This window comes from Bison bison, unplaced genomic scaffold (assembly GCF_000754665.1).
Source record: "Bison bison bison isolate TAMUID 2011002044 unplaced genomic scaffold, Bison_UMD1.0 scf7180017864330, whole genome shotgun sequence".
NCBI classification, from domain to species: Eukaryota; Metazoa; Chordata; class Mammalia; order Artiodactyla; family Bovidae; genus Bison; species Bison bison.
Window position 1 is genome coordinate 1,050,519 of NW_011494902.1, and position 24,466 is coordinate 1,074,984.

A 24,466-nucleotide genomic window follows, 5' to 3' on the forward strand; every position below is an offset into this window, starting at 1 on the left:
TCTTTCGACCAATCTTCCGCTTTTGCCAGCAAGTCCAAGAAATAGAAAAACATAAAAAGCTATTGTCCATGTCCAGTGAGAAATGAAATGCACTGGACCAAGTATCACAACTTCCTTAAAATAATACAACACTTCATCATTTTCACGTCTGGATCCCTCTCCTGGTTTTTGTAGTCATAAAGCTCATAATCAACGTCATGAACCATCGTTGCTTTATTCTACTTAAATACACTGTTAGGGGCGGGGGGAAGCAATTGCTTATAAACTCTTTATGGTTTCACCTTATTGAAAGCACTTAATTCAGTTCATCTACTGCACTGCTTTGGACTGTTGCAAGCAATCAGAACATTGGAAGCCATTTATTAATTAGGGAACATGCAGTATAATTCTGGCTTGTGAAAACAGTTCCTGAACCACAATGTTGCCATGGCCCAAAATGTACCATGGATAGAAGGAATTAGGAACGTATATCATAATTCTTTTGTTTACTGCAGCCTGACTCATCACAGATTTGATTGAAGCTCCTATGTTATTGATATGGCCTTTTGTAAAATGCCCAGTGTAGGAGGAAATACATTGTCCTCTACCAGCAATTCTCTTAGCCCCAAAAGACAATCCCTGTACCACTAGGCAAGGAAGTATTCAGCTTAGTCTCAGAGAAGGAAATAACAGAAGAAACTTACACCTTCTAAAGGGGTAAACAGTTATGTCTATCAAATCATCAGTGATTTGGTGTGGGGGAAAAAATGGCTAGATTTGCACATGTTTATGGAGTACGTGTGGTAGATGATAAAACCACACCAGAATTGTGTCTCCTTAGCCAAAATCTCTCCCCAGAATGCTTCTCCCCCTGCTCTACCCATGGGCCTTCTCAAAGAAAGAACGAGGAGCTGGACTGATCAAACTCTTTAGGCAGGCCCTCAGAAAAGGAAACTTTCTGTGCCCCGGTAACCTCTTCTCTGAGATTATAAATGAAGATCTCTTCTAGCTTAAGTGGTGCAGGATGCTTGAGGGCTGTGGTCTATGGAGGATGCCAGATGTTGGGATGGGCAGCTGAGATCACGGATAAGAGCTTCTAGTATCAGTGATAGCCCACCCAGATCCCTGAGGATTCTTGTGGCTAACAAATTAATTCAAGGCAAAAAGGGAAGAGGGTGGCAGAGAATGAGATGGCATCACCAACCAATGGAAATGAATCTGAGCAAACTCCAGGAAATAGTGAAGGACAGGGAAGCCTGGTGTAGGGTAACAGAGAGTCAGACAAGGACACAACTGAGGACTGAGGACTGAACAACAGCAGGGAAAAGTCAATTAACCGTTTAACAAATGGTAATGGATGTGGAGGCAATGGATGGGGAGCCCAGTGCTGAGCACAGAGCAGATTCTTGATGATTATGAATTCCTTTGTCCTGTGGCTTCCTGCGACAGCTTGCTCTTAGCACAGGTTTTTAGTTCAACGTAGCAATTGGGCGAATTTGCCTGTGGAATTCCAGGTTCACAGTCATGCCCTCTCCTACCCCATCTAACCCCACCCCATTCTATAGTTTAGAACTTGCCAAGCCTGAGCTTTCCTTTTGACCTCTGCAAAGCAAGAGGAAAAGTGCACTTCAAAAGGGGGTGTGAAATGGATGAACCTTGAAAACATTATTCTAAATGAAAGAAGCAATCATAGAAAAACACAGATTGTGTGAATCCATTTATGTGAAATGTCCAGAATAGGCAAATCAGAGAGACAGAGAGTAGATTAGTTCTCAGATTAGTGACAGCTAAAGGGTACAGGGTTTCTTTTTGGGCTGATGAAAATGTTCTGGAATTAGATATATATCTGGAATTAGACTATTTTTACAACTTGTGAATATACTAAAAACAATCAATTTTATGTGCTAAAACAGGGATCCCCAATCTCTGGGATCTAATGTCTGATGTTCTATGGTGGAGCTGATAAAATAATAATAGAAATAAAGTGCACAATAGAAGTAATGCACTGGAATCATCCTGAAACCACCACCCCCCACCCTGGTCTGTGGAAAAGTTGTCTGCCACAAAATTGGTCCCTGACGACAAAAAGGCTGGGGACTGCAGCTCTAAAAGGATGAATTTTATGATACATAAATTATATCTCAAGAAAATTGTAATGAAAAATACAAAAAGAAAAACAAATGACATTAGAATGATTGAAAAAAAAATCCCAGGGAAGGGAAGGACTTGAATTTCAGTCCCACCAGCTGTGTGGTCCTGAGCAAACTGCTGAATCTCTCTGCATCTCAGATCCACCAACCATCAGGTGAATATATTATCTCACTGTGGACCTTCCAGGCTAATTGTGAGGATCCCATTTTAAGGAGTTAAGGGTTAAATGCAAGGACTCCTTCAGTCCGAGAAAGTGTGTGTAGAGTTGTCAGGTTATCTGGGCCAGCCTTCAGAAGTAGCTATGGAGAGTGAAGCAACTCCTGGTGAGAATTCCTGCAGGTTTCCACCTTTAGAATTGGTACCTTAAGGTGACTAGACTGCCAGCATTCCTCACTGCCTTTCTGTATCTCATAAGAAGCCGGGTGACTTGTTTTGATGTATAACAGGGGAGGAAGCTAAGCCCCTGGGACATGCAGTAGCTGAGTAACCTCTTCAAAGTTCCTGGGAAGCCTGGCACATGGTTGTTCGCTCCCTACTGGAGAGAGATCCCCTTTTCACGCAACAGCTGACAACAGAGGTTGGGGTGTGGACTACTTCTGCACAGTGTGCTAATAAACCTTGGCCAGGTTTGAGCATTAGAATCTAAGTCAGTCATCGAACAAGAACAAAAGAGAGAGAAAGGGAGGGGGAGAGAAAAGGGTAGGAGGAGGGAGGGGGAAGGCGGGCAAGAAGGAAAGAAGGCAGGAAGGGGAGAAGGAAAAAGAAAACAGGCTGTAAATTCAGATCTTTTTATTTCAGGAATATAGAAGGGAAGCAGATTTCCGAGTTCAAAGCAAACAGTGGGTTTTGTTTTCATAGTGCGTTTCATTTTTCACTTGGGAGAGAAAGCCCAGCTTTGAAGCTTCTCTGTTTAAACTCATTAGGAAAACCATCAATGATGGAAGCTTTCATGAGATCATAGTGGGAGGAATTAGTGCCATGGGAGAGCTGGATCAATCCTCAAATGTTTCATCTACGGAGATGGGAGGTCAGCCCTGGCTGCTTGTTCAGCTAGAAAGTTAACATAAACAAATGCTTTACTTACTGGAGAGTCCAAGGGACTGAAGACATCTGATATTCACTCTCTGAAGACCTCCTCAGAAGTCTGCTATGCCTGCCACATGAAAGAGATGGATGCATCTCGAGAACTTAAGTGAACAACCAGAATGGCAAAGTGTTTTGCCTTGGAGAAAAAGGTGTTCTTTCAGGGTCCCGCTGGGAAACAGGCAGTGATATTGACATTCACCACACAGAATCTTTCCCCACATAATTCATACCTTCATCGAGGTTGACATAGAAACCTTTTTAGCAGGGCCAATGTTAATGTACGAGGATATCTTTTTTGACATCTGAATCTTTTTTATTTTAAACTTTTTTAACCTGTTGCGGTCTTCTTAGCAAAGTTAAAATGTGATTTTTTACATTTCTGTTCTCTACTCTTGGAGTGGATTCCATAACCATCTCAAAATGGATTTGAGAGTGAGAAAGTAAGGGCTGCAGGTGGGATGTTCAAAAGGTAGAGGATATGAGAGAATGAGTAAAATAAAAAGATACGGAGTAGACAGGGGGCACTGGAAAATTGACAGACATCACAGGTTCTCTGAACAAAGATGTTCTGGGGCAAAAAAAGTTAGAAAATACTTCTGTGCCTACAATATAACACAGGTTAAGCGTTTATGACTTAAACAGCTACAAAGAAGGAGGATGCATATTTTCACCTCTTCTCACAAAAATTAGGATTGTGTGCAGACATATATAGGGAAAATTTTAGATATATGCATATACATATATATGCCATGTGTATGCACTTTAAATAAAAGAATCCAGGTATAAAGGGACTGGGATATAATACTGGTTGGCAAAACTGACCCTTCCTTCCTGCCAAGCTCACTGTAGCCTGTCATTTTCAATCTTAGTGAAATTAAGCAGAGAACACAGGCCATGGTTAACTTGTTACTTCTTTCTGCTAAGAGTGGATGACTATTTCAGAGACCCCTAGGTCCTCCCTTGCTATCCCTTTTTAGTTCATGAGAAAATAAGGGATTAAAGTAATCTATCTAAGGCATGAAGCCATCCTCGTCCAATTTAATGAGCAACTAACTAATCCAAAAGGAAAATAGTCATTACTTATACAGCCATAATGTACATGCAACATGGCATATAAATCAGTAACTCATGTATCGCAAAACAGACAAATAGATTAATGCCTGTTGCAAAGGATGGGTGAAGAGATCGATTAGGTTACTGATTCCGCCCATGAACTTTCTCTCAATACACTGCATTTAACTTTTAAATAAGGTTTAGGAGAACCTGTAACATTTTGCTCACTGACAGAGCTATATTTTACAAAGGGCAGAAATTGGCTAGTCTATAAAAATTAAATTATACCCCTTTCACTGTATCTAGTCAAGAGGAAAAACTCTAATTACAAGATTGCACTGTCAAACAAATGCAAATTCACATTCTTTATACTCTGGTTTCAAAATTCATGGGCAGGGGGCTTCTATTCTGAAGTGAAAATCAATATTTGAAATATTTTATGGAGTGCAGTGATAAGCCAGAGCAAGAGAAATGTCATTATCAAGGGTGGCGCCTTAAGTAGACACTAACTCATTAAGTGCAGAGCTGGAGAGAACAAGTCATTTATTATGCAAACATTTAAATATCAATTAGTAAGGACAATGAAAGGAGCCTTCCCCTCCCCATAATCCAAGCCTTATTTCTCGATGACTGGCCAAGGGGGGAAAAAAGCAGAAAACTCTCTCAGCCCCCCATAGGAATGCACTCTGGGGAATGCTGCTGCTGCTAAGTCACTTCAATCCAACTCTGTGCGATGCCATAGACGGCACCCACTAGGCTCCTCTGTCCCTGGGATTCTCCAAGCAAGAATACTGGAGTGGGCTGCCATTTCCTTCTCCACTCTGGGGAATAGGTAAAGGTTAATTTTAAATGTACTTCACACTTGAAAATTCAGTGTACCTGCCTGAAAATTCATAAGAGCTGAGTTTGCAGACTTAATCCAGAAAGGCCTATCTGAGGGCCTGGGCATATTGCACTGCTGTATTTTTTTTTTTTTTGCAAAAAGAATGCCTTTCATTCCTACTTAAAATCAAACTTGCTTGGTGCATTAAAATCTTAGTCCATTTAAAACCCTACTTTTTCTCTACCTATGGAAAATGCCATAGCACTCAGACTTTACAAATCCCAAGTTCGTTCTCCTGTTCTTGCAAAATCCATTTTGTGGATCGTCCACTCAACCCAGTTCACTAAGCCTATTAGGTGAACTTGGTGGGCATGAGAATTGTCTAAGTCTTTAGCACTTTGCCTGAATTGTCTTTGCAGGCAGCCCTGGAGACATATTTTCCTGTGTAAGGAGTTGGCCCAGAATGTTACTGAGCAGATGCCGCTCAGTAACACCTGACTGACAGATATGGACCAGACATCTAATTTCCCTGGCTCTTGTTTTACTCCTCTAATATACAAAAAGGTTGGTCCAGACCAGCAGCTCTCAATTTAGGGGCTGACCCCTGGCCAGCTCCACCACAGACTTCCCTAAAGTGGCCTGTCCAAGGAGGGGTCCAGATGTAAATCTGAACAAAACTCCCAGATTCTGATGCACACCGTCAACTATAAATCAACCACTTATGGTTTACTCCTATCAATATAATTCTTCTATTATATTTACTTATAATCTTTATGCAAATGTAGATTAATTTTTGTGTATGTGCTACAAAAGTTGGTGAACTCTCTCATTAAAGGAGAAATTTGGGAGGTTGTTGTAGTAGATGGAATAGAAAGCAGATTGCTAGATCCCCCTTTTATGATTTTTCTAATAGATAAGTCAACGTAATTTTTTAAAAACTAAAACAACAAAAACCCTTTCAGTTCCAAAGCACTGAAATTCTTGAAAGGATATGTATCACTGATTAAGCAGAAACGATTCTGACTTCGACACCTAATAGCATCATTGGACAGGTGGGGAGAAGTTGACCCTGCAGTGAAATGAAACGTCCATGGGTAGTAGCCTGGGAAACGGGAGCCTCATAAGAGGACTCTCAGATTTCAGGTGATATCCCCACAAAAGGCACAAAGAAAGAACCTGCACATGCCGTGTACAACAGAAATCAGCTGTTGCTACACTGATGAGTACACTAAGCTGTGTTCACTTAACAATCAATTTTCAGGTTGGCTCTCTCGCCCTGCCAACAAGGGTAGAGTTAATCACCACTTAAACAGATTGGTCTCTAATACCACATGATGAAAATGGAAACGCCTTAGACATTTCAGTCCACTCCCTCTACTATGCCCACCCCACCTTCAACTTCAAACACAGAAGTGTATGTTTGGCTGATTTCTATTGAATTCAGGATACTCCGTGCACACAGCTTGCTTCCTTCCCCTAACCAGTTCCTTTGAGCCCATCAACGGTGTCTGTGTCTCACACCTCACAATTGAGTTTGCCTTATCTCTCTCGTGTCTGTCACTCTCTAGCCTATGACATGTGGCCAGAGGAACCTGGTTTGAAGATACACAGCACCCACTTTGATTGAGCTAATAGCAACTTCAGGTCAGGTGCTGACTGTGCTCAGTTTCTCGGTAGAGAAGCTAGGCATTATCATGCCAGTGATACCTTTTTAAACAAAACAAAACAAAACAAAAATCAGTGCGGGGTAGATGAGAGACGGAAGCCAGATGAAAAACTGAACACTTGAAAATTCCATTTTCAAAGTGCATCTTCAAAGTACACTTTGAAAAAGCAAAAAATATCTCTCAGGAAGCCACCTCTTCTGACTGCAATTTGGTTCATAGCTTTGCCTCTCCTTGTGACAATCATATCCCAGGTTATGAAACAAGATCCCCAGGTAAGCAGTGACCTGGAGGATGATGAGGAAGTTCCATATCCCCCTTTCTGTCTGCCTCTAAACTACTGCCAGGAAGAAAGCTACAAATATTTGAGAGTTGCAATAAAGTGTTCAGAGTGATTCTGATGAAAATCACAGCAGTTCCTCTGGTGGAAGGGCAGTCTGTTTTTGCTCAGATTAAATTCTCAGGAATGAAATACAAGCAGACAAGAAACATCTCACCAGAATCACCCATGTCAATCTTAGCTAAAGAACCATCACTAAGTTTTGTTTGGCTTTTTTAACAGCCTGCATCCCATATGGCACCCCACTCCAGTACTCTTGCCTGGAAAATCCCATGGATGGAGGAGGCTGGTGGGCTGCAATCCATGGGGTCGCTAAGAGTCAGACACAACTGAGTGACTTCACTTTCACTTTCATGCATTGGAGAAGGAAATGGCAACCCACTCCAGTGTTCTTGCCTGGAGAATCCCAGGGAAGGGGGAGCCTGGTGGGCTGCCGTCTGTGGGGTCGCACAGAGTTGGACACGACTGAAGCGACTTAGCAGCAGCAGCAGGAGCATCCCATATAACCACACAATGCATGTTGCTTTCTTTGAGAAGTTATTTTTGAGAGCAATTACGTTTCCAGTTTCCTAGAAGAATGATTCTGGTGGAAAGAATCCACACCTAGACTCATCATAATCTAAACGAACAGCCTTGAAAGTCACACACACACACACCCCACCTCACAGTACAGTGACTAGCTAGTGCCTTCCCACGTAACTAAGCGGCAAGCCACAAGGTGCAGCCAGACCCTTCTCTGAGAAGAAAACAACATTCCCAAAGTTGTTTTTCCCAAAATGCTGGCTTTAAAACTTGAGCCTTTGCATGAATCTGCTACCGGATTAAAGGACTCACTTAACCCTTCACCAGGCTCCATGGGCAGTGCAGTCCAGCCAGCTAAACAGAAGCTGGGCTTGGGTTCACTGAATATTATTCATCTATCATTTCAACATCTTTAAAATGATAAAATCTATATTTGTTGATTTGACCTTGGAAATGAAACCCTAGTTCACCAAGTTCCCCAAAGTTCCAGTTGTACTTTAAGGGGAGATTTTGACTTCTGAAAAGACTCCTGAGAGGGGCCAGGAGCTCCTGCTCAGTGAGAAGACTCTGCAGGAAATGAAGGAGGTTTGCTGCTAGCAAGACCCACCTCCCCTTCTTTCTCCACCTGGCTGGTGCCCAGGCCCTCTGTCAGCCTGCCAGCAGCTAAGCCTGTGGGACTGGAAACTACATTCCTTTGAAAGATCTTGGCAATTTGTGCCTGGAATTTGATGCATTAGTTCTAAAATTAAATAAAGATCCTGTAGTGTTCTTCAAAGAAATATGGCGTGGCTCTCTGACAAAACACATTTTTCAAGTGCTGACCTCTGGGAACTTCAACTAGCTTCATATTTCAGGCTGACACTGCTCACAGGCTACTGTCTAGTTGCCCAAACAGGGCTGGTTATCCATATATTTTCCAGCCTCCCGATCAGCTTTTAGCAGAGGAAGGTGAGGGGAGTAAATAAAAAGAGGAGCGCCATTCATTTAAATGCACATCCCCCTCCCAGTTCCTTGGGGAGAAGCCCTGGTAATTAACTCTAATGAGATTAAAGTAACTTGGAACTCTTCATCTTCCCAGCACTGTAAAAGTAAATCCGCGATAAACCAGTGTGTGCATAATATCCAAGTCAATCTTTTCCTGTAATGCAATGGCCCCTCACTTCCACCTAGGCCCAGGCTGGAGAGGGGGGGAGGAGGAGGAGGCCTGCCAGCCTCTTACCTGCGCTTTGCTCCATCACTTCTTTCTGACACATGTCTTGAACGTTCACCGTGCAATTCACGATGAACTCGGGGGACGAGCAGTCGTTATTCAGTTGGAATTCTTCACACTGGTAACACTGAATTTGCAACGCAAAGCCTGTGGGACAGACGCAGTCCGGTTCAGACCCAGCTTCACAGAGACCACCCGGGAACCCACCGTCCTCCGACTGGCCCCAGCCAGCGTCGCTTCCGCGCTAGCGCCTGGGGCTCCCAGAAAGGCGGCTGCGGCAGAAGCCAGTAGAGGGCGGCGTGGCCGAGGAAGGTCCTGCGGGATAAAGTGGAATTTTGCTCGCGACCCTTAGACCCTCGCTCCAGAAACAAAGAGCCTATCCGACACCATACCTGGCCATTCCGCACGGAACTTGGAAGGAGGAACATGCAGCCTGAGAGCGGAGTAGCTCCAGAGACTTGCGTCAGCTCCAGTCTACGCCGAAGATTTGCCTAATTGTTAATTGGTTACAAATGAGTTAATTGCTATTTTGGCACCAGTCGCGATTGCCTTTGCAGACGCATTTTCGGTTTTCTTTTATTTTTGGCGTCGGCATTCTAGCGCTGTGGTTCGCAGGCTCCCTACGCTGAAGCTCTGGAGGAAGTGCCGCTGCGCCCCAAGTATCCCACCTTTCTTCGGGACGGTTCCCCGAAGCAGCAGGGGTGGCCGTGGCGTGGGAACGTGCCTGCGTGCTTGTGTTTGTGTGGGCGTGCATCCCCGGCCGCTTTCTGCCCCACTTTGGCGGCTCGATTTAGCTAGGGCTCCGGCTCGGGGTCCCAGCTCTGCAGAGCTGGGTTGGAAGTCGGTCTCTTACTGGAGGAAAGGAGTCAGACGTTTCTCACCTCTCTCCGCTCCAGCCTGACTGCTCCGCTCGCATCTACGAGCTGCCTTCCAGACCCAATTCCCCCGGCTCCCCGGCAAACAAGTCGCGGACCCGGCGCAACCCCTCCCAGCCCCACAGCGGTCACGCTCCGAGCGCAGCAACCCAACCCGGGCGCGCCCTGGCCACAGGCTGCCCCGCGTGCGGCTCACCTGTCGGCGGCGCCACTCCCACGGGTTGCTAGAGACGCCCGACGACTTGGCAGGTTCGCTGTCTGTCGCCCCAGTTCCCTAGCTGAGACCCCACGCGGCTCGGACCCTGCCTCCTTCCTAGCTTAGCTTCTTTCTACCGCGCAGCCCAACCATCTGCAGCCAGAGTCCCACCAATCCGCCGCTCCCGCCTCTCCTGCAGCGCGGGATTTGGAGACCTTCCCATCTAGCGCCTTTGAACACCCCTCGCCGCAGCCAAACTCCCTCTGGGCCAACCCGGAGCAGCACAGGACCGGAGATGGGCGCCCAGGGAGGCAAAGGGGCCGGCGGGTGGATGGGGTGTGCGCGCCGGGCCGGACAGCTGGCCGCTTCGTTTTCTTACCTTGAAGCAAGAACAATCCGCAAAAAGTTGCTGCGACGCCGAGGACCCACATCCTCCCGGAGCCGCGGGGCCGGGAGCGAGCAGGCGCATCGAAGCTGCGACCACGGCGGAGGCTGTCCGGGCCGCAGCGGCTGTGGCTGCCGAGGCTGATGGGGCCCGCTCTGCTGCCGCCGAGGCGACCGCCGCCGCCGAGAGGAGCCGCAGGTGCCGCCGGCGGCGCCCGCATCGCCCGAGCCGGGGCTCCGGGCTGAGGGGTCGCCGCTCCTCTGACTCGAGCTCCCTGGCGGAGCACGGAGTCTCTGGAGTTGGCGACGGAGAATGAAAGAACTACTGGCGATCCCGAGCACCCAAAAAAGTCTCCTGTCTTCTCCCCACCTCCCACTCCAGGCACCACGTGACGGCTGCTGAGTTGGGGTGGGGGTGGTGAGCGGGGAAAGCTGGGACAGTCTTTTCACGTCCCACCCCCTTCCGCTCGCCCTCTCCTCCCGCCTCCGCGCGTCCCCGGGACTGGGACGCCTAGAGAGGTAGAGAGAGCGTGTAGTTTTCCGAGGCCCAGAGGCTGGAGACCAGGGAGCAGCGGGAGGAGGGCGCAGCAGGTGCCGCGGGGATCCGGCGGGCGCAGTCTGCAGGACCTGGGAGGTGAGGTCGGAAGACTGCGTGCCCGTGGCCCTCTGCTTGCAAGGGCGCGTGAGCCCCCCACCCCTTTCCAGCGCCCCCGGGGATGGTAGGCTCCTCCGCCGCAGGGTCTCTCCGGCCTGCGGGACTGGAGCTGCGGGACCGCGAGGGGCCGGGCGCGCTCCAGTGCGTCTGGCAAAGTTGCACACCTGTAGGCCCTTTAGAGTGTCCCATGAAGCCGCGCCTTCTCTTCTGGTCGTTACCGGGATTGGATTCTACTGCGGCGGGGTGGGCTGGGTGTGGTGGGGTCCGTGACCAGCTCGACGCGCTCTGCACTCGGTTTATCTGCCGTGCGCACCGCTGAAGGGTGCTGTGACACCGCCCTGGTAGCCTAGCCCAGGAGAGGGCCACCCCGGGAAAACCTAGATGAGCTCCCACTAGAAAGCAAATAGGGGTGAAGACGGGAGTTGTTCTACTCCATCCCGTTTCTCGAAAAGACCCGGCAGCTACCTTCGGCTTCCCTCCCAGCCACGGGTAATTAGCATATACACCCGCGTCCTCGCGTGTACCTTGCCTTCCCAGCCCAGGACTCGGTTGCTGGCTGAATCCCGCACCTCGATTCCTCCTTTCTCTACCGAGCGATCCACCTGGAGTACTCGAGGGACTACATTTGCCTTCCTGACCACCGAGCCCTGCAGCAGGTGGTACGGGAGCCCGCTGGCCCGCCGGGAGCGCCTTGGAGCCCCCGCCCCCAATCCCGCTCCTTCGCTCTCCCAAGACCCTAGGGAGCATCCACCTCTGTGAAAAGGGCTTCATAAGCTCTGTCCCTCTCCACCTCGGGCCTCCTCTAGGAGGAAGCTCTCTCAGGCCGAAATGCTGATCATTTGTTTGCCTGTCCTGCCAGCAGAGCGGGTCTGGAAATGAGCTTAAAGGGCTTTCTTGTAATTCCTCTGCAGAGATCGTTCCCTATCTGCCTCGGGCCCCCTTTCTCCCTTTGCCCACCTCTTCCTCTCATTTCTAGTTGGTAAACCCCTCAGGGAGATAAAACTGCTTTGACCATTACTGGCTAGTTTGCAGACTCCAATCTTCCTACTGGCTGAATTACTCTTTCTGGAGCCATAGGGCGTTTGCTTATTAGTCTGTTTCTTCTGGGAACTGTAGCTAGAGCAAGTGTGAGATTCAAATAACTAATTGGCTCAAAGGGTCCTTGAATAAGGTTTAAGCTTTCAGTGGGTGCCATTGTGATATGACGTTTATTCAGCAGTGAAACAAAAGAATCTTAAAAAGTTTGAAAGACACACAATTTTAAGACAACAAAATTCAAATGTAACAAATTGCACAAATTAACCAAATAACACTGATCATACAATACTCTTTAAAGAAACAAGTGTGTACTAAAGTATCCATAGATCCTAAAATATTTGTTATGCCTAGTTTACAAGCTCCTGTACAAAAGCAATTATAAATAGTTCACATCTAGAAAAAATACACAGTAACCTTTAAAATAGAATTTATCCTTACATATAAACAGACTTTGTAGAAAAAAAGGATATTAAAAGTAAGAATTTTTCATAGCACCAATCATCTTATGTTTTACAAAGTGAACATTGCAAATAGGAATCTGCTTTTATTTATAGATTGATCAGATTTTAATCAAAAGAGCAGGAAGATAAAAATCAACAAATAATGTTGAGAATCACAGAGAACCACTAAGTAGAAGGAGGTGTAAGGAAATGATTGGAGGGAAAATAGAACTACATTGTTTCTGATACATATCACTTCTGATCAGTGTCGCACTTGAGTTCCTTTACAGTTTTCAATAGAAGCAGGATAACACTTCTTACTAGAATCTGAATCTGTCAACAACTTGGAATTTGCACTAGAATTAAAGTTTCTATCAAACTGAGATTATGAGAGGGAGATGACAAGAGCCCTCTGTTTTTCTGGCAGGCCCTGTTTTCATTTTACAGAGTGTACCCACAATCTGAGGACTAGGACAGTGACCTGAACAAAAAGTTGATTTGGAATTTTTAAAAAATATATTATCAACTTCTAAGACTTAGGACATCATTTCAAGAGCATGGCACTGATTCAATTTATTGCTGGCATTTTTTTTTTTTTTTTTGCTACAAATATAATTTCTTTTTCAAGAAAATTTACAACTTCTGTACAAGTATTCAAAAAAAAAAGTGCAAAATTAAGACTTCTGTATCCTGGGTGTGTTTACTTTTAATCCTTGTAGAACACAACAAATAGAATCTATCTTTATTGCCCTTTCAGGGAAGTAAGCTCAGTGGGCTGCTGGCTCTGAGTCTGACAGTGTAGGCTCTGGTACTGCAATCATTTATGTGTTGTCATCTCTCCCTGCCCTGCTCCTCCCACCCCTGTTTCTTAAGTGCTCCATTTCCAGCTCACTAAGGGGTGGGGGGGAACGTCCTTTATACATCATTTGAACCCTGACTTGCACAGGAAGAGAAGCTATCATATAAAGAATCACTCAAAGATTCCAGGTGGTCTACCCCAGGTCTCTCAGAGCTACTCAAAGAGGCCTCTTCAGTTTTTTCTTTTTCTTCCTTTTGTCCTTCAACCTTGTTCAGAGAGTTCTTCTCCTTTCCTAATAAGATCACAGTATTGCCATCATATTTATTGAATGACTCCAGGGAAATTTTGCATAATCTATTCTCAGGATCTTCTCTGGTTTCTTCAACTTGTTTCAATTTCTGCAATAAAAAGAGGAAAATATTAGAAACATATTTCTTTGCAAAATCAAGTTATTCTAGCCAATATTCAATTATTGTTGGTATAAAGCACAATTTAAAAGGATAGAAGGAACCTACAAGTCTTTTAACAAATCTTCTCGTATAATTTAATGTAATAATAAAACCAATTTTAGGGATAAATCAAGACTTTAATCATTTTACTGAGATAAATAGGTCCCAATTTGCAAATCATTTAAGTGCCACTTAATTTCATTTTAAATGGATCCTTCTGAAATTTGTTCAGGTAAAGTGTCTTCTTTTTCTTAAAGTTTCAAACACCTTTCTTTTCCTAAATATTAGTAGTTGTCCTATTTCTAAATATGGATAGGGATTGAATTGCAGCCAGAAATGACAGTTCTACGTTAGAAAAAAAAAAAGCATACAATCCTTTAAATTGCCACACAATTTAAGTACATGTTAAATTTGTCAGAAGCATTGTCACATGTGTATTTTGTCTGCTCACAAGTCTTATGCTATTGGAAAGAGATCTTGGGTCTGAGGGGACAGATTCTTCAAGGCCCAAGGGCTTAAAAATCATACTAACAGTTCTGCACCCCAGTAACCTCTCCTCCAGGAGGTTCTAGTAAGACCGATTTAAACAGGAGTACTCATAGGCTGTTACTGGTAGTCTCTGGGACTTCATAAAAGTCATATTTGATAATTATTGTAGGTGAACTCTGTAAACGTGAATATATTCAGTTGCTTAAGTAGTTCCCGAGGTCCAAGGTGACCGGAGGCATAGATACAAAAACTGACAAATGTGGAAGTATTAAAGCCATGACCACATCTCTCTTCTTCTTTTCCTCTTTCAGGCAAAAATGCCATCAAAACACAAGGAGGACACAGGAACAAGCCTTAGAGATAGTAACAGTAGCTATCATTTATTAAGCATCCACCATATAAAAGACACTGAAAGTACTTTATCTATAAGGCTTTCCCTTCTCCCCCCAACAAACCTGTAAGTTACAACTCTTTTCGACCCCATGGACTCTAGCCCACCAGGCTCCTCGTCCATGGACTTCTCCAAGCAAGAATACTGGAGTGGGTAGCCATTCCCTCTCCAGAAGGCCTTCCCCGACCCAGAGACCAAACCTGCATCTCCTGCATTGCCTGCAGCATCTTTACTGTCTGAGCCACCAGAGAGGCCTGCAAGATGCACATCTCCACTTTAATGAGGAGGAAAACAAGGCTCAGATTGACAGGTTACCCGCCCAAGGTGGCTCAGCAAGTGATGGAGAAAAAGATTTGAATTCCTGTCTGGCGACCTTCGTCCAGTATGTTATTTTTTTTTTTCATTTTGCCACCCAAATATGCCAAACCGTCTGAATTGCTCCTGTCAAAGGCCCTAACAAGGTAGTTCTATTCCCCACCCCTCCTCCAACATAGCTATGATGGATGTCAAAGGTACAATGAGGAAACTGTATTTGGATCTGAGGAAAAGTGGACACAGTCAAAGCCTGTGAATTCTCACATGCTAAATATTTAATTTGTTGTTGTTGTTGTACAGTTGCTCAGTTGTGTCTGACTCTTTTGCAACCCCATGGACTATAGCTCACCAGGATCCTCTGTCCATGGAATTCTCCAGGTAAGAACACTGGAGTGGGTTGCTATTTCTTTCTCCAGGGGCTCCTCTTGACCCAGGGATCAAACCTGTGTCGCTTGCATTGGCACACAGATTCTTTACCACTGAGCCACCTGGGAAGTCCATTAATATTTAATAGAAAGAGAAAAGAAAAGGACACAGAAGTGGATGGCTCTGGTGTCCCAAGAGCAGGCTCAGACAGCGTTTGTCTCTCTGCTGTGGGAAATGGTGTAATTCAGTGGGAATATTTGAGAATCATCCTTGAAGTGGTATTTATTTCATTATACTATTAACGTACAGGAGCACTACTCACAGAGCTAATTTTCGATCTGAAATGGCTACCTCGAGACCAGAGATGGGCTGACGAAGAGATTCCTAGGTGATTACAGAAAAGTGGCCCCATAATTAGGAACAACTTCATGTAGCAGCCCCTTTTCATGCTGTGCCAATTTTAAGCATTCTTTTAAAAACAATTATAAAGTACAATGTGAAAAATACACGGAGGGGGTAGAAAAGCTTTGATTATGCTCCTGCTGCTGCTGCTGCTGCTAAGTCGCTTCAGTCATGTCCGACTCTGTGCGACCCCATAGACGGCAGCCCATCAGGCTCCCCATCCCTGGGATTCTCCAGGCAAGAACACTGGAGTGGGTTGCCATTTCCTTCTCCACTTCATGAAAGTGAAAAGTGAAAGTGAAGTTGCTCAGTCGTGCCTGACTCTTCAAGACCCCATGGACTGCAGCCTACCAGGCTCCTCCGTCCATGGGATTTTCCAGGCAAGGGTACTAGAGTGGGGTGCCATTGCCTTCTCCACTGATTATACTGCTGCTGCTAAGTCACTTCAGTCATGTCCGAATCTGTGCAACCCCATAGATGGCCTCCCACCAGGCTCCCCTGTTCCTGGGATTCTCCAGGCAAGAACACTGGAGTGGGTTGCCATTTCCTTTTCCAATGCATGAAAGTGAAGTTGTTCAGTCGTGTCCGACTCTTAGCAATCCCATGGACTGCAGCCTGCCAGGCTCCTCCGTCCATGGGATTTTTCAGGCAAGAGTACTGGAGTGGGGTGCCATTGCCTTCTCCATTGATTATACTAAATGTAGGTAAATAGAGGGCATTCAATGTAATTTCCTCCTCACCTGAGTACCTTCTCCCTTTTTTCTTTATTCAAGAACCACAATTCTTTTTCTTGCCTATTTCTGGTCATTGTGGATCTCAAATTCATTCAATAAACACTCACTAGAGAAGCTATCATGAGGCTGGTGGAAGGTTTTGGTGCTGAGGATATACAGCTGAATAAAACTGCAGGCTTCCCTGGTGGCTCAGACAGTAAAGAATCTGCCTGCATGCAGGAGACCCAGGTTTGAGTCCTGGGTTGAGAAGATCCCCTGGAGAAGGAGATAGAAACCCACTCCAGTATTCTTGCCTGAAAATCCCATGGACAGAGGAGCCTGTACAGTCCATGGAGTCACAAAAGAGTCAGACACAACTTAGTGACAAAGCAACAAGGAAAGGGTTATTTACGTGAAAACACTCACTGTTTATGGGACAAAAACAGTGCATCTTGTTTTCAAAATGTTTCCCACTTGTAGGTTTGGTTCTTTCAATTAATTATGACAAAAGCCTACACTGGCCGAGGAGGCAATGGAAATAAAGGAACGGCCCACTATAAAGTCACACGCCTTCTCAGTCTTCCTTCTGTTTTCAGTTTTGATGAGGGGTGGGTGCCAAATATTCTGACTGTAAGAACATCATCAGTACAAGAGTGATGGTGAGGAAACACAGGCATTCGACCTTGGTGAGAGAGCTTTAGGGACTGGGAGGACTGCGGCCAGCTCCTGAGCATGTGCCTCAGCCAAAGGCAGGAGCAGCTACTCAGACCTAGCTCATTGCTGCTGTGCAGAAACATGAGTCCAGATTTGGTCCAGATCTTTGATTTTAAAGTTAAGGCCACAATATTTGCTCATATTTAAAGTTCTCTAATTTTAATTATTTGCTTAGATTAAGAAAACAACAACAACAACAACAACAAAACCCCCACTGCATATGTCAAGTAAGTAATCTTTGCAGTGTTTGAACTCCTGAGCTAGTGATTTTGTTTTATAGGTAATAGCTGACCCCCTCTTACTCCTTCTCTCACCAGTTTTCAACCTAAAAATCTAGCCCAATGCTAATCATCAGTAGATTCTCGATGGAGACTGGAAGATGGATTCAGCTTTCTCTAGCATCAGCAGAGTTTCAGCTGTTGGCTTTGGTTTCTCCAGTGGTCCTGCCAGCTAAGAATAAAGACAATGAAGTGGCTTACTTTCCTTCCTTGAATTAGAAGTATAGCCAGCCAGCCTCAACATTGTCTTGTCAGATCTCAGGTATGTTAATTTTGAAGTCATAAAACATTTAAATTTAAAACATAAGGAGGGATTGAGGTCCAACAGGACTGTGCTTAGGATGGATCTGTTGAATGGTAACAAAATAGTGAAACAGAGCAGGACCCTTTGGTCCAAACTCCCCTCCCCAATGTCCTCCACCTGTCTTTTGTCTGTACAAACATTTTAGCCAAAGGATAAGTTTAATTAAAGAAATGAGAAAATACAGAAACAAAGGAAAACAATCAAACAAGACAAAACAATAATAGTTTAGTCAGTAAGCAAAGTTAAAGGCCTTTAGTTCTTTCTCAAGGGCTATAGATAATATCCTGAGCCATATGATACAGCCATATCCGAGCTGTCTTTTAGATACTGAAACCCCTATTTGGTGGAAGAAGTTAACTGCACGATGACTAGACTCTAGCCACGACATAAACTGGCTTCAAAAAATGGGAACAAACTGACCCTGGAACTGAAGACTGACTGTACATAAAACAATCAAGATTGTGCTTATAAGACCATCCCATGACCAATTTCAAAATGCCTGTCAGAGCTGCCTGTGTTGATTCTGCATGTAGCCCCCTCCCTCTGCCTATAAATGCTTTAGCCCACCGATGGTCTGTGGGGGTGGGGAAGTGGGATGGAGTTGGCCTATGGACAGGAGTCTGCCAAAGCCGTCCCCCTCATCCTCTGTAGGCTGCTGCTGCTGCTAAGTCGCTTCAGTTGTGTCCGACTCTGCGTGACCCCATAGATGGCAGCCTAACAGGCTCCCCCGTCCCTGGGATTCTCCAGGCAAGAACACTGGAGTGGGTTGCCATTTCCTTCTCCAATGCATGAAAGTGAAAAGTGAAAGTGAAGTCGATCAGTTGTGCCTGACTCTTAGTGACCCCATGGACTGCAGCCTACCAGGCTCTTCCGTTCATGGGGTTTTCCAGGCAAGAGTACTGGAGTGGGGTGCCATTGCCTTCTCCAGTAGGCTGCTGGTCTCCAAAATAAAGCAAACTACCATTTCCTCCAGGCTTGCCTCTTTATTGGCTTTAGAGGAGTGAGAAGCTGGACTTCCATTTCGGTAACAATAGCGCACATCCATTGGTAACAAATGTATGCGAAGGTGCTTTGAAACTAATCATGGTAATAACAGTATTCAATTAAGTGCCCCTGATAGTGCAAAGATTTAAGGCCGGAGGAGAAGGCGATGACAGAGTACGAGATGGTTGGATGGTATCACCTCACTGAATCAATGGACCTGAGTTTGAGCAGGCTCCGGGAGATGGAGGACAGAAGCCTGACATGCTACAGTCCACGGGGTCACAAATAGTGGGGCACAAATGAGCGACTGAACAACAACAGCAACAACAATTAAGTGCCTGCTCTGCACAGACACTTGGCTAAGCACACTGCATGGATTATCTGTTTTCATTCTCCCATCAGTATTATGGCGTAAGGTATCACTGTTCTCTCCGTTTACAAGCAATCAAGGCCAGAGAAAGGAACTTGTTTAAAGTTATGGAGCAATACCTGGTGGGATCTGGATTTGGACCCAGGCAGTCTGCCTGCAGAGTCCAAGCTCTTAACCTATCCTGGAAAAGAACTTCACATATATCAGCCCATATTACCTTTAAGGGGAGCATGTGAAATAAGAATCACACAACAACTGTGATAGTATTAATAAGAAACCTAGTAAAGATTCCTGATGAAGACTGCGTGGGTTCCACATAACACTGTCATTTCCTTTGTAGAGTGTGCTTCATAGAAATTACCATAAAATTAATATACTACACTTGCCACCTATAGGTGGCAACAGTTGTACAGTTCACTTTTTGGTGGGGCTTTTCACTGTACTTGGGAACAAAAGTTGGGCTAAAAAGGGTGAGAATATATCTTCAAGTTTAAAATAAATAGTTCTGCTTATTCCTAAATATTTTCCTGTCCTTTGTGCAATGACATTATTAACAATAATTCAAGCACAAAGTAGATAGTGTCATATTCTCCAGAAATCCCTTGGTAATTATCCCTTAACTAATTTGATTCCTTTTAGTCAATAATCAATCAATCAAATCAATCTACTAGGTGAATAATCATGTGGGCCTGATTCTCAGAGAGAGTTTCATAGAAGAGGGGGCTCTTGGAATGCTTTTGAAATATAGTAAGTAAGAAGGCAATGGCACCCCACTCCAGCACTCTTGCCTGGAAAATCCCATGGACGGAGGAGCCTGGTAGGCTGCAGTTCATGGGGTCGCTAAAAAGTCGGATATGACTGAGCTTCTTCACTTTTACTTTTCACTTTCATGCACTGGAGAAGTAAATGGCAACCCACTCCAGTGTTCTTGCCTGGAGAGTCCCAGGGACGGTGGAGCCTGGTGGGCTGCCGTCTATGGGATCGCACAGAGTCGGACGTGACTGAAGCGACTTAGCAGCAGCAGCAAGTAAGAAGGAGGGCATTCCAAGAAGTTTCCATTTCATGTGCCGCTACCACATCTGTAGATATTCCATAGTCTCTCTTGGGTCTAGTAGTTGCCCAGATAGTCTTGTCTCTTGCCTTTTTAGATTCTGTAATGGACGGAATCACTTAAACACAGAAACATAGAGCTATGCCTATCCGAGGGGGTTCAAAGAATTCCATGGACAGAGGGGTTGCAAACAGTCAAACACAATTGAATGATGAGCACTACCGTGGGCTATAAATAATGAGCAGCTTTTATTTCCAAAGAGCTTTCCCATCTATGATCTCACTTTGCTCTTACATCAGCCTGGAAAGGGAGGGAGGCTGGTGTCAGCTGTATTTTACACGGAGTATTTATGGAAACTGTGGTTCATAAAAATTCAAATACAGGTGAAATTAGACCTGGAAACTTGGTTTCCTGATTTTCAAAATGGAAACACGTATCATTTCCCCCCCACCCCCACCAGTCAGCAATAATGATGGAGTAGAGAGTCTGCCTAAAACCAACAACCTGAATATAAGGAAGAATAAAATAGAAGGTGATATGTCTCCTTTTCATAAGGAAAAGATGGGGAGAATATATAAGGTGATGCAGAAAAGCTCAAGTGATAAACTGGAATAAATATATGTATGATGAGATCAGCTTCAGAGAGAGACATGTTATCCGTGTACAGTCAGAAACTCAGCCCACAGCCAAGGAGAAATAAGTAGCAAATTCATGAAATAGCACAATGGATTAGTGTTCTATGATGAAGGCTACTGTTTTATTATTTCAAGTAAGTTTCCATCTGTTGATTATATATTGAAAATACTGGTTAGTATGTCTACTGTGAAGTGTCAGGAGGAGATTCAGCTCTACTTGTGAAATTCAAGCACAGCATCATTCCTCAGCTGGATACTAATATTTGCCAAGAGGACTAGAGCTTTTAGAGCAAATTAAACAGTACCTTTCTCAACAGATTTCTTATTTCTCTATTGCCATAACGATTCACTGACAATCAGTTCAACAAGACATATGGTAAGAAAATAATGGCTACATATATAAAGTGTTTTTACAGTGTGTGTTACTATGTGTCAGGTACTGGGTTGACTGCAGTGCATGAATTATCTCATTTAATTCTTATACTGACCCTATGAGACAGTACTATTTTCATCCGCTTTAAACACATGGGGAAACAGAGAGTAGAGAGGTTGAAATATTTAGCCACATACACATGACTAATAAAATAGGGAGTCAGGACTCAAGCAGGAAAAGCCTGACCACAGATTTTGGGTGGGTTCTGTGTGGAACTTGGGTTACCACACAAGAACTTGGGTGTTTAGAAACCAGTGTTCATATCCTGGCATTGTACTAACTAGCTGTGTGGCCCCGTTGAACCTTAGTTTCTTTAAAAAATTTTAAAGGATCTTCCCATTCTATAAAACTTCAAGACTAAAGTATTCTTAATTATGCATCTTCTATGCATCCATTATTGGAATTTCAGGTAATACAATAAATAATTCTCTTCCCTACCTGTAATTCTGAATGAACTGAAGAAAGAGACAAAAAAAAAAAAAAAAAAGGCTGATGCAAGGCAAAAATATCAGTTTTATTATTGAGAAAGCCTCTAAGGAGAATGAGGTTTTATCTTTAGAGAAGTGAGTTTCTTAGCAGTGGCCCTAGAAGTAGATGGGCTTAGTAACTGATAGCCCTGGGCTGGGGGCAAGTGACTTCTAAAACCTACAACATGAAGGGAACAGATTAGAACGTGTGCTTCTAACAGCCAGCATGACTTGAGAGGAAGGATGCAGAGAGCAGGAGATGGACTTAAGCTTTCCCTGTTTCCTTCCTAAACTTGCTATTTTTTTTTTTATTGAAGTATAGTTAATTTACAATGTGGTATTAATTTCAAGTGAATGGCAAAGTGATATATATATATATATAAAATATCTGTTCTTTTTCAGATTATTTTCTCATATAGGTTATTACAGACTATTGAGTAGAGTTCCCCAGACTATATATCCTGGTTGTTTATCTATTTTATGAGGAGGGCATGGCAACTCACTTCAGTATTCTTGCCTGAAGAATCCCATTGACAGGAACCTGGCAGGCTACAGTCCATAGGGTTGCAAAGAGTCAGACACAACTGAAGCGACTTAGCAAAAAAAAAAGCAAAAACATTTTATATATAGAAGTGTGCATCTGTTAATTTGTTATTTAAACAAACTATTCCTCCTTCTCCTGAGGAGAAGTGAATGAACAGAGGTTAGAGACATTAGAAATGTTATCCTAGAGAACTCCTTCCACATGGAAAGAAACATGTCCCCAAAATTGGGAAGAAGTGTCACCCCCATGGCACCACCATCACCCCACATTTCTCATTATGTGTGATGATGAAGATTTTAACTAAAGAATCATATGTGTGCTGGGGCCAAGAAGATGAAAAATTTGGAGACTGCAGAGAGTTGGTTTGGGCAGAGAGCATTTTCCACGGGTGAAGCAGTAGGAGGGAGGTGATCTAGCAGATGTGATGAACAAGTGATGGATCAAACAGAGGAGATGGGCTGGCTAATCCTGAGCTTCGAGTTGAAGTGGAAGCTGTGATTTCCTCTGTCCCTTTCCTGATGAGCAAATCTTGGGGACTAGGAAGATGATTATGTGCTACATTCCTGTGGGAATGGGGAGGAGGTATTTTAATACTGGGTCTCTTAGTTGAAGGTTTGTGCACATTCAAAGTCTCTGTTAAGTGGTGTTTGCTGGGGGCAGGCCAACCTCAAGGGAAACCTTGCAGCTCAAGTCATTTTTCTCAGAGGCACAGTTAATCTCTTCTTTAATACCACCTCTTACTGTATTCCTGGTGGAGCTGCTTTCTGAATGAGAGGTAAAAATAGACAGTGACCTTTGGTGAACACGGAAGACCCTCCAGACTCTTCTTGAGAGTTGTGGTGTCGACCCGGTTAACCTGGTCAAACTCCAACTTGGATAATTACTTTCTCTCAGAATTCAGTTCCCTCTGTTACCTCAACCGGACACATTACTCTTCACTTGCCCTTCTGAAAAATTAATGTGCCGGATCAGTATTTGAGAACCATTCTCTTCACCCACCCACACACCAGGAGATATGATTCAGCACTTGGGGGCACTCTGTTTCCTTACTGGGGTCCTGGAGAGTCTTCCGTATCACCAGGGCAAACTGGTTTTATTAGGGGAAAGAGTAATTTTCAGCTGAGATGTGCTTTTATGAGTATAGTATTAACTGTATCACTGTTCTTTATCATGATCAATGACTTCCAGTGACCTCTGTTAGAACCCCTGAACTCAGAGAGGAAAAATGAGCTTACTTTTTTGGGGGGAAAAAAAAGGCAAGCAGAGAGAAGTGCAGTAGGAAGCTTAGGGTTGTTAGAAAATAATATATCTTGTGGAAAAGAAAAGAACTCAGCTTGGAGATAAACAGTGGCTGCCAAGGACTTTTAGAGACCAGATCAAATGGATGGAAGGAAAGTGAAGTTATTTCATCAAAGAGATGGGAAATGTTCCCATACATGGAAAATGGGGAAGAAAAGGTCCCTCAGTGGGAAGAGAAAAAAAGGAACATAGAGAAAATCACAAACTTTGTCTATGGCAGAGAAAGGCATCTGGGAAAAGGAAAAGCATATAATCACAAGTTTGGGCAAAATCATTATATCAACATGCAAAGGACACATTCGTGATTTCTCTAACGTTAGTGCCCTGACTTGAAATGCCCATTTGAAACCTTGTATTTTTTGATTTTTGTTTTCTAGGAGGTGGGTGGATCCACAAATTTAATTTAAAATACAGTTTAATCACCTGAATTAATAGATCAGATTTGATGATCACTATTGGTCAGTTTCTCCAAAAGTGAAATTTGCCCTGTTTCATAGTGACATCTTGAGAGTTGGGAAATGAGCCAGCTCATTGATAGCAGTTTGTATAATTAACTAAACAGAACAAGCTTAGCCATGTTGTTAGATTTATTTTTCTTCTTCCAGGACAATACTACTAACTAAAATGTTTATTTAGGAATGAGCATTGAGCAGGATCTGGGTTGGAACTTCTGAGTCTGTTTAACTTAGTGTCAGGTTAATGATTCCAGCCGATGAGAGAGAGGGCATCAAACCTCTGGCCTTTCATTTATAGGCACCATTATGGATAAAAATAAATTTATATGCTACTCACTTGCCTTAAAAGATTGATTAGACTTTTTTCTCTGACTAACCTTTCCATCATTTTATGTCTTAAACAGTATACCTATTTGTCCAGTGAGCTGGGCCATGACTGGCTTAGATGACAGTGTATTTGTAGAGTAAAGAGCCCACGGACTTTGTCAGAGGGAAATACAGCATGAAGGCACCGGTTGTGTATTCCAGAAGAATGACGCTATGTTTTCACCTTGGAGTAATAGAGTTTGAGCTACTCTTTCAAGACAAAAAA

At 44.1% G+C, this 24,466-nt stretch overlaps 2 protein-coding genes across 11 annotated transcripts in view; both read right to left on the reverse strand.

Annotated features, from left to right (window-relative positions):
* Nucleotides 1–10,601, reverse strand: part of LYPD1 (LY6/PLAUR domain containing 1) — a 62,393-nt gene extending 51,792 nt beyond the window's left edge. Inside the window, exons 1-2 of the mRNA XM_010853616.1 lie at nucleotides 10,279–10,601; nucleotides 8,838–8,975 (exon numbers count right to left, since the gene is read on the reverse strand). Of these exons, the coding sequence (XP_010851918.1) occupies nucleotides 8,838–8,975; nucleotides 10,279–10,504 (364 nt within the window). The 5' untranslated portion in view covers nucleotides 10,505–10,601. The remainder of the gene's footprint in view (nucleotides 1–8,837; nucleotides 8,976–10,278) is intronic.
* Nucleotides 10,602–12,130: 1,529 nt separating this feature from the next.
* Nucleotides 12,131–24,466, reverse strand: part of NCKAP5 (NCK-associated protein 5) — a 1,206,846-nt gene continuing 1,194,510 nt past the window's right edge. For 9 of the 10 annotated variants that reach the window (XM_010853619.1, XM_010853624.1, XM_010853623.1 and 6 more), the window contains one exon: nucleotides 12,131–13,613. In XM_010853619.1, the coding sequence (XP_010851921.1) occupies nucleotides 13,332–13,613 (282 nt within the window). In that variant the 3' untranslated portion in view covers nucleotides 12,131–13,331. The remainder of the gene's footprint in view (nucleotides 13,614–24,466) is intronic. The other variant, XM_010853629.1, reaches the window with a different exon arrangement.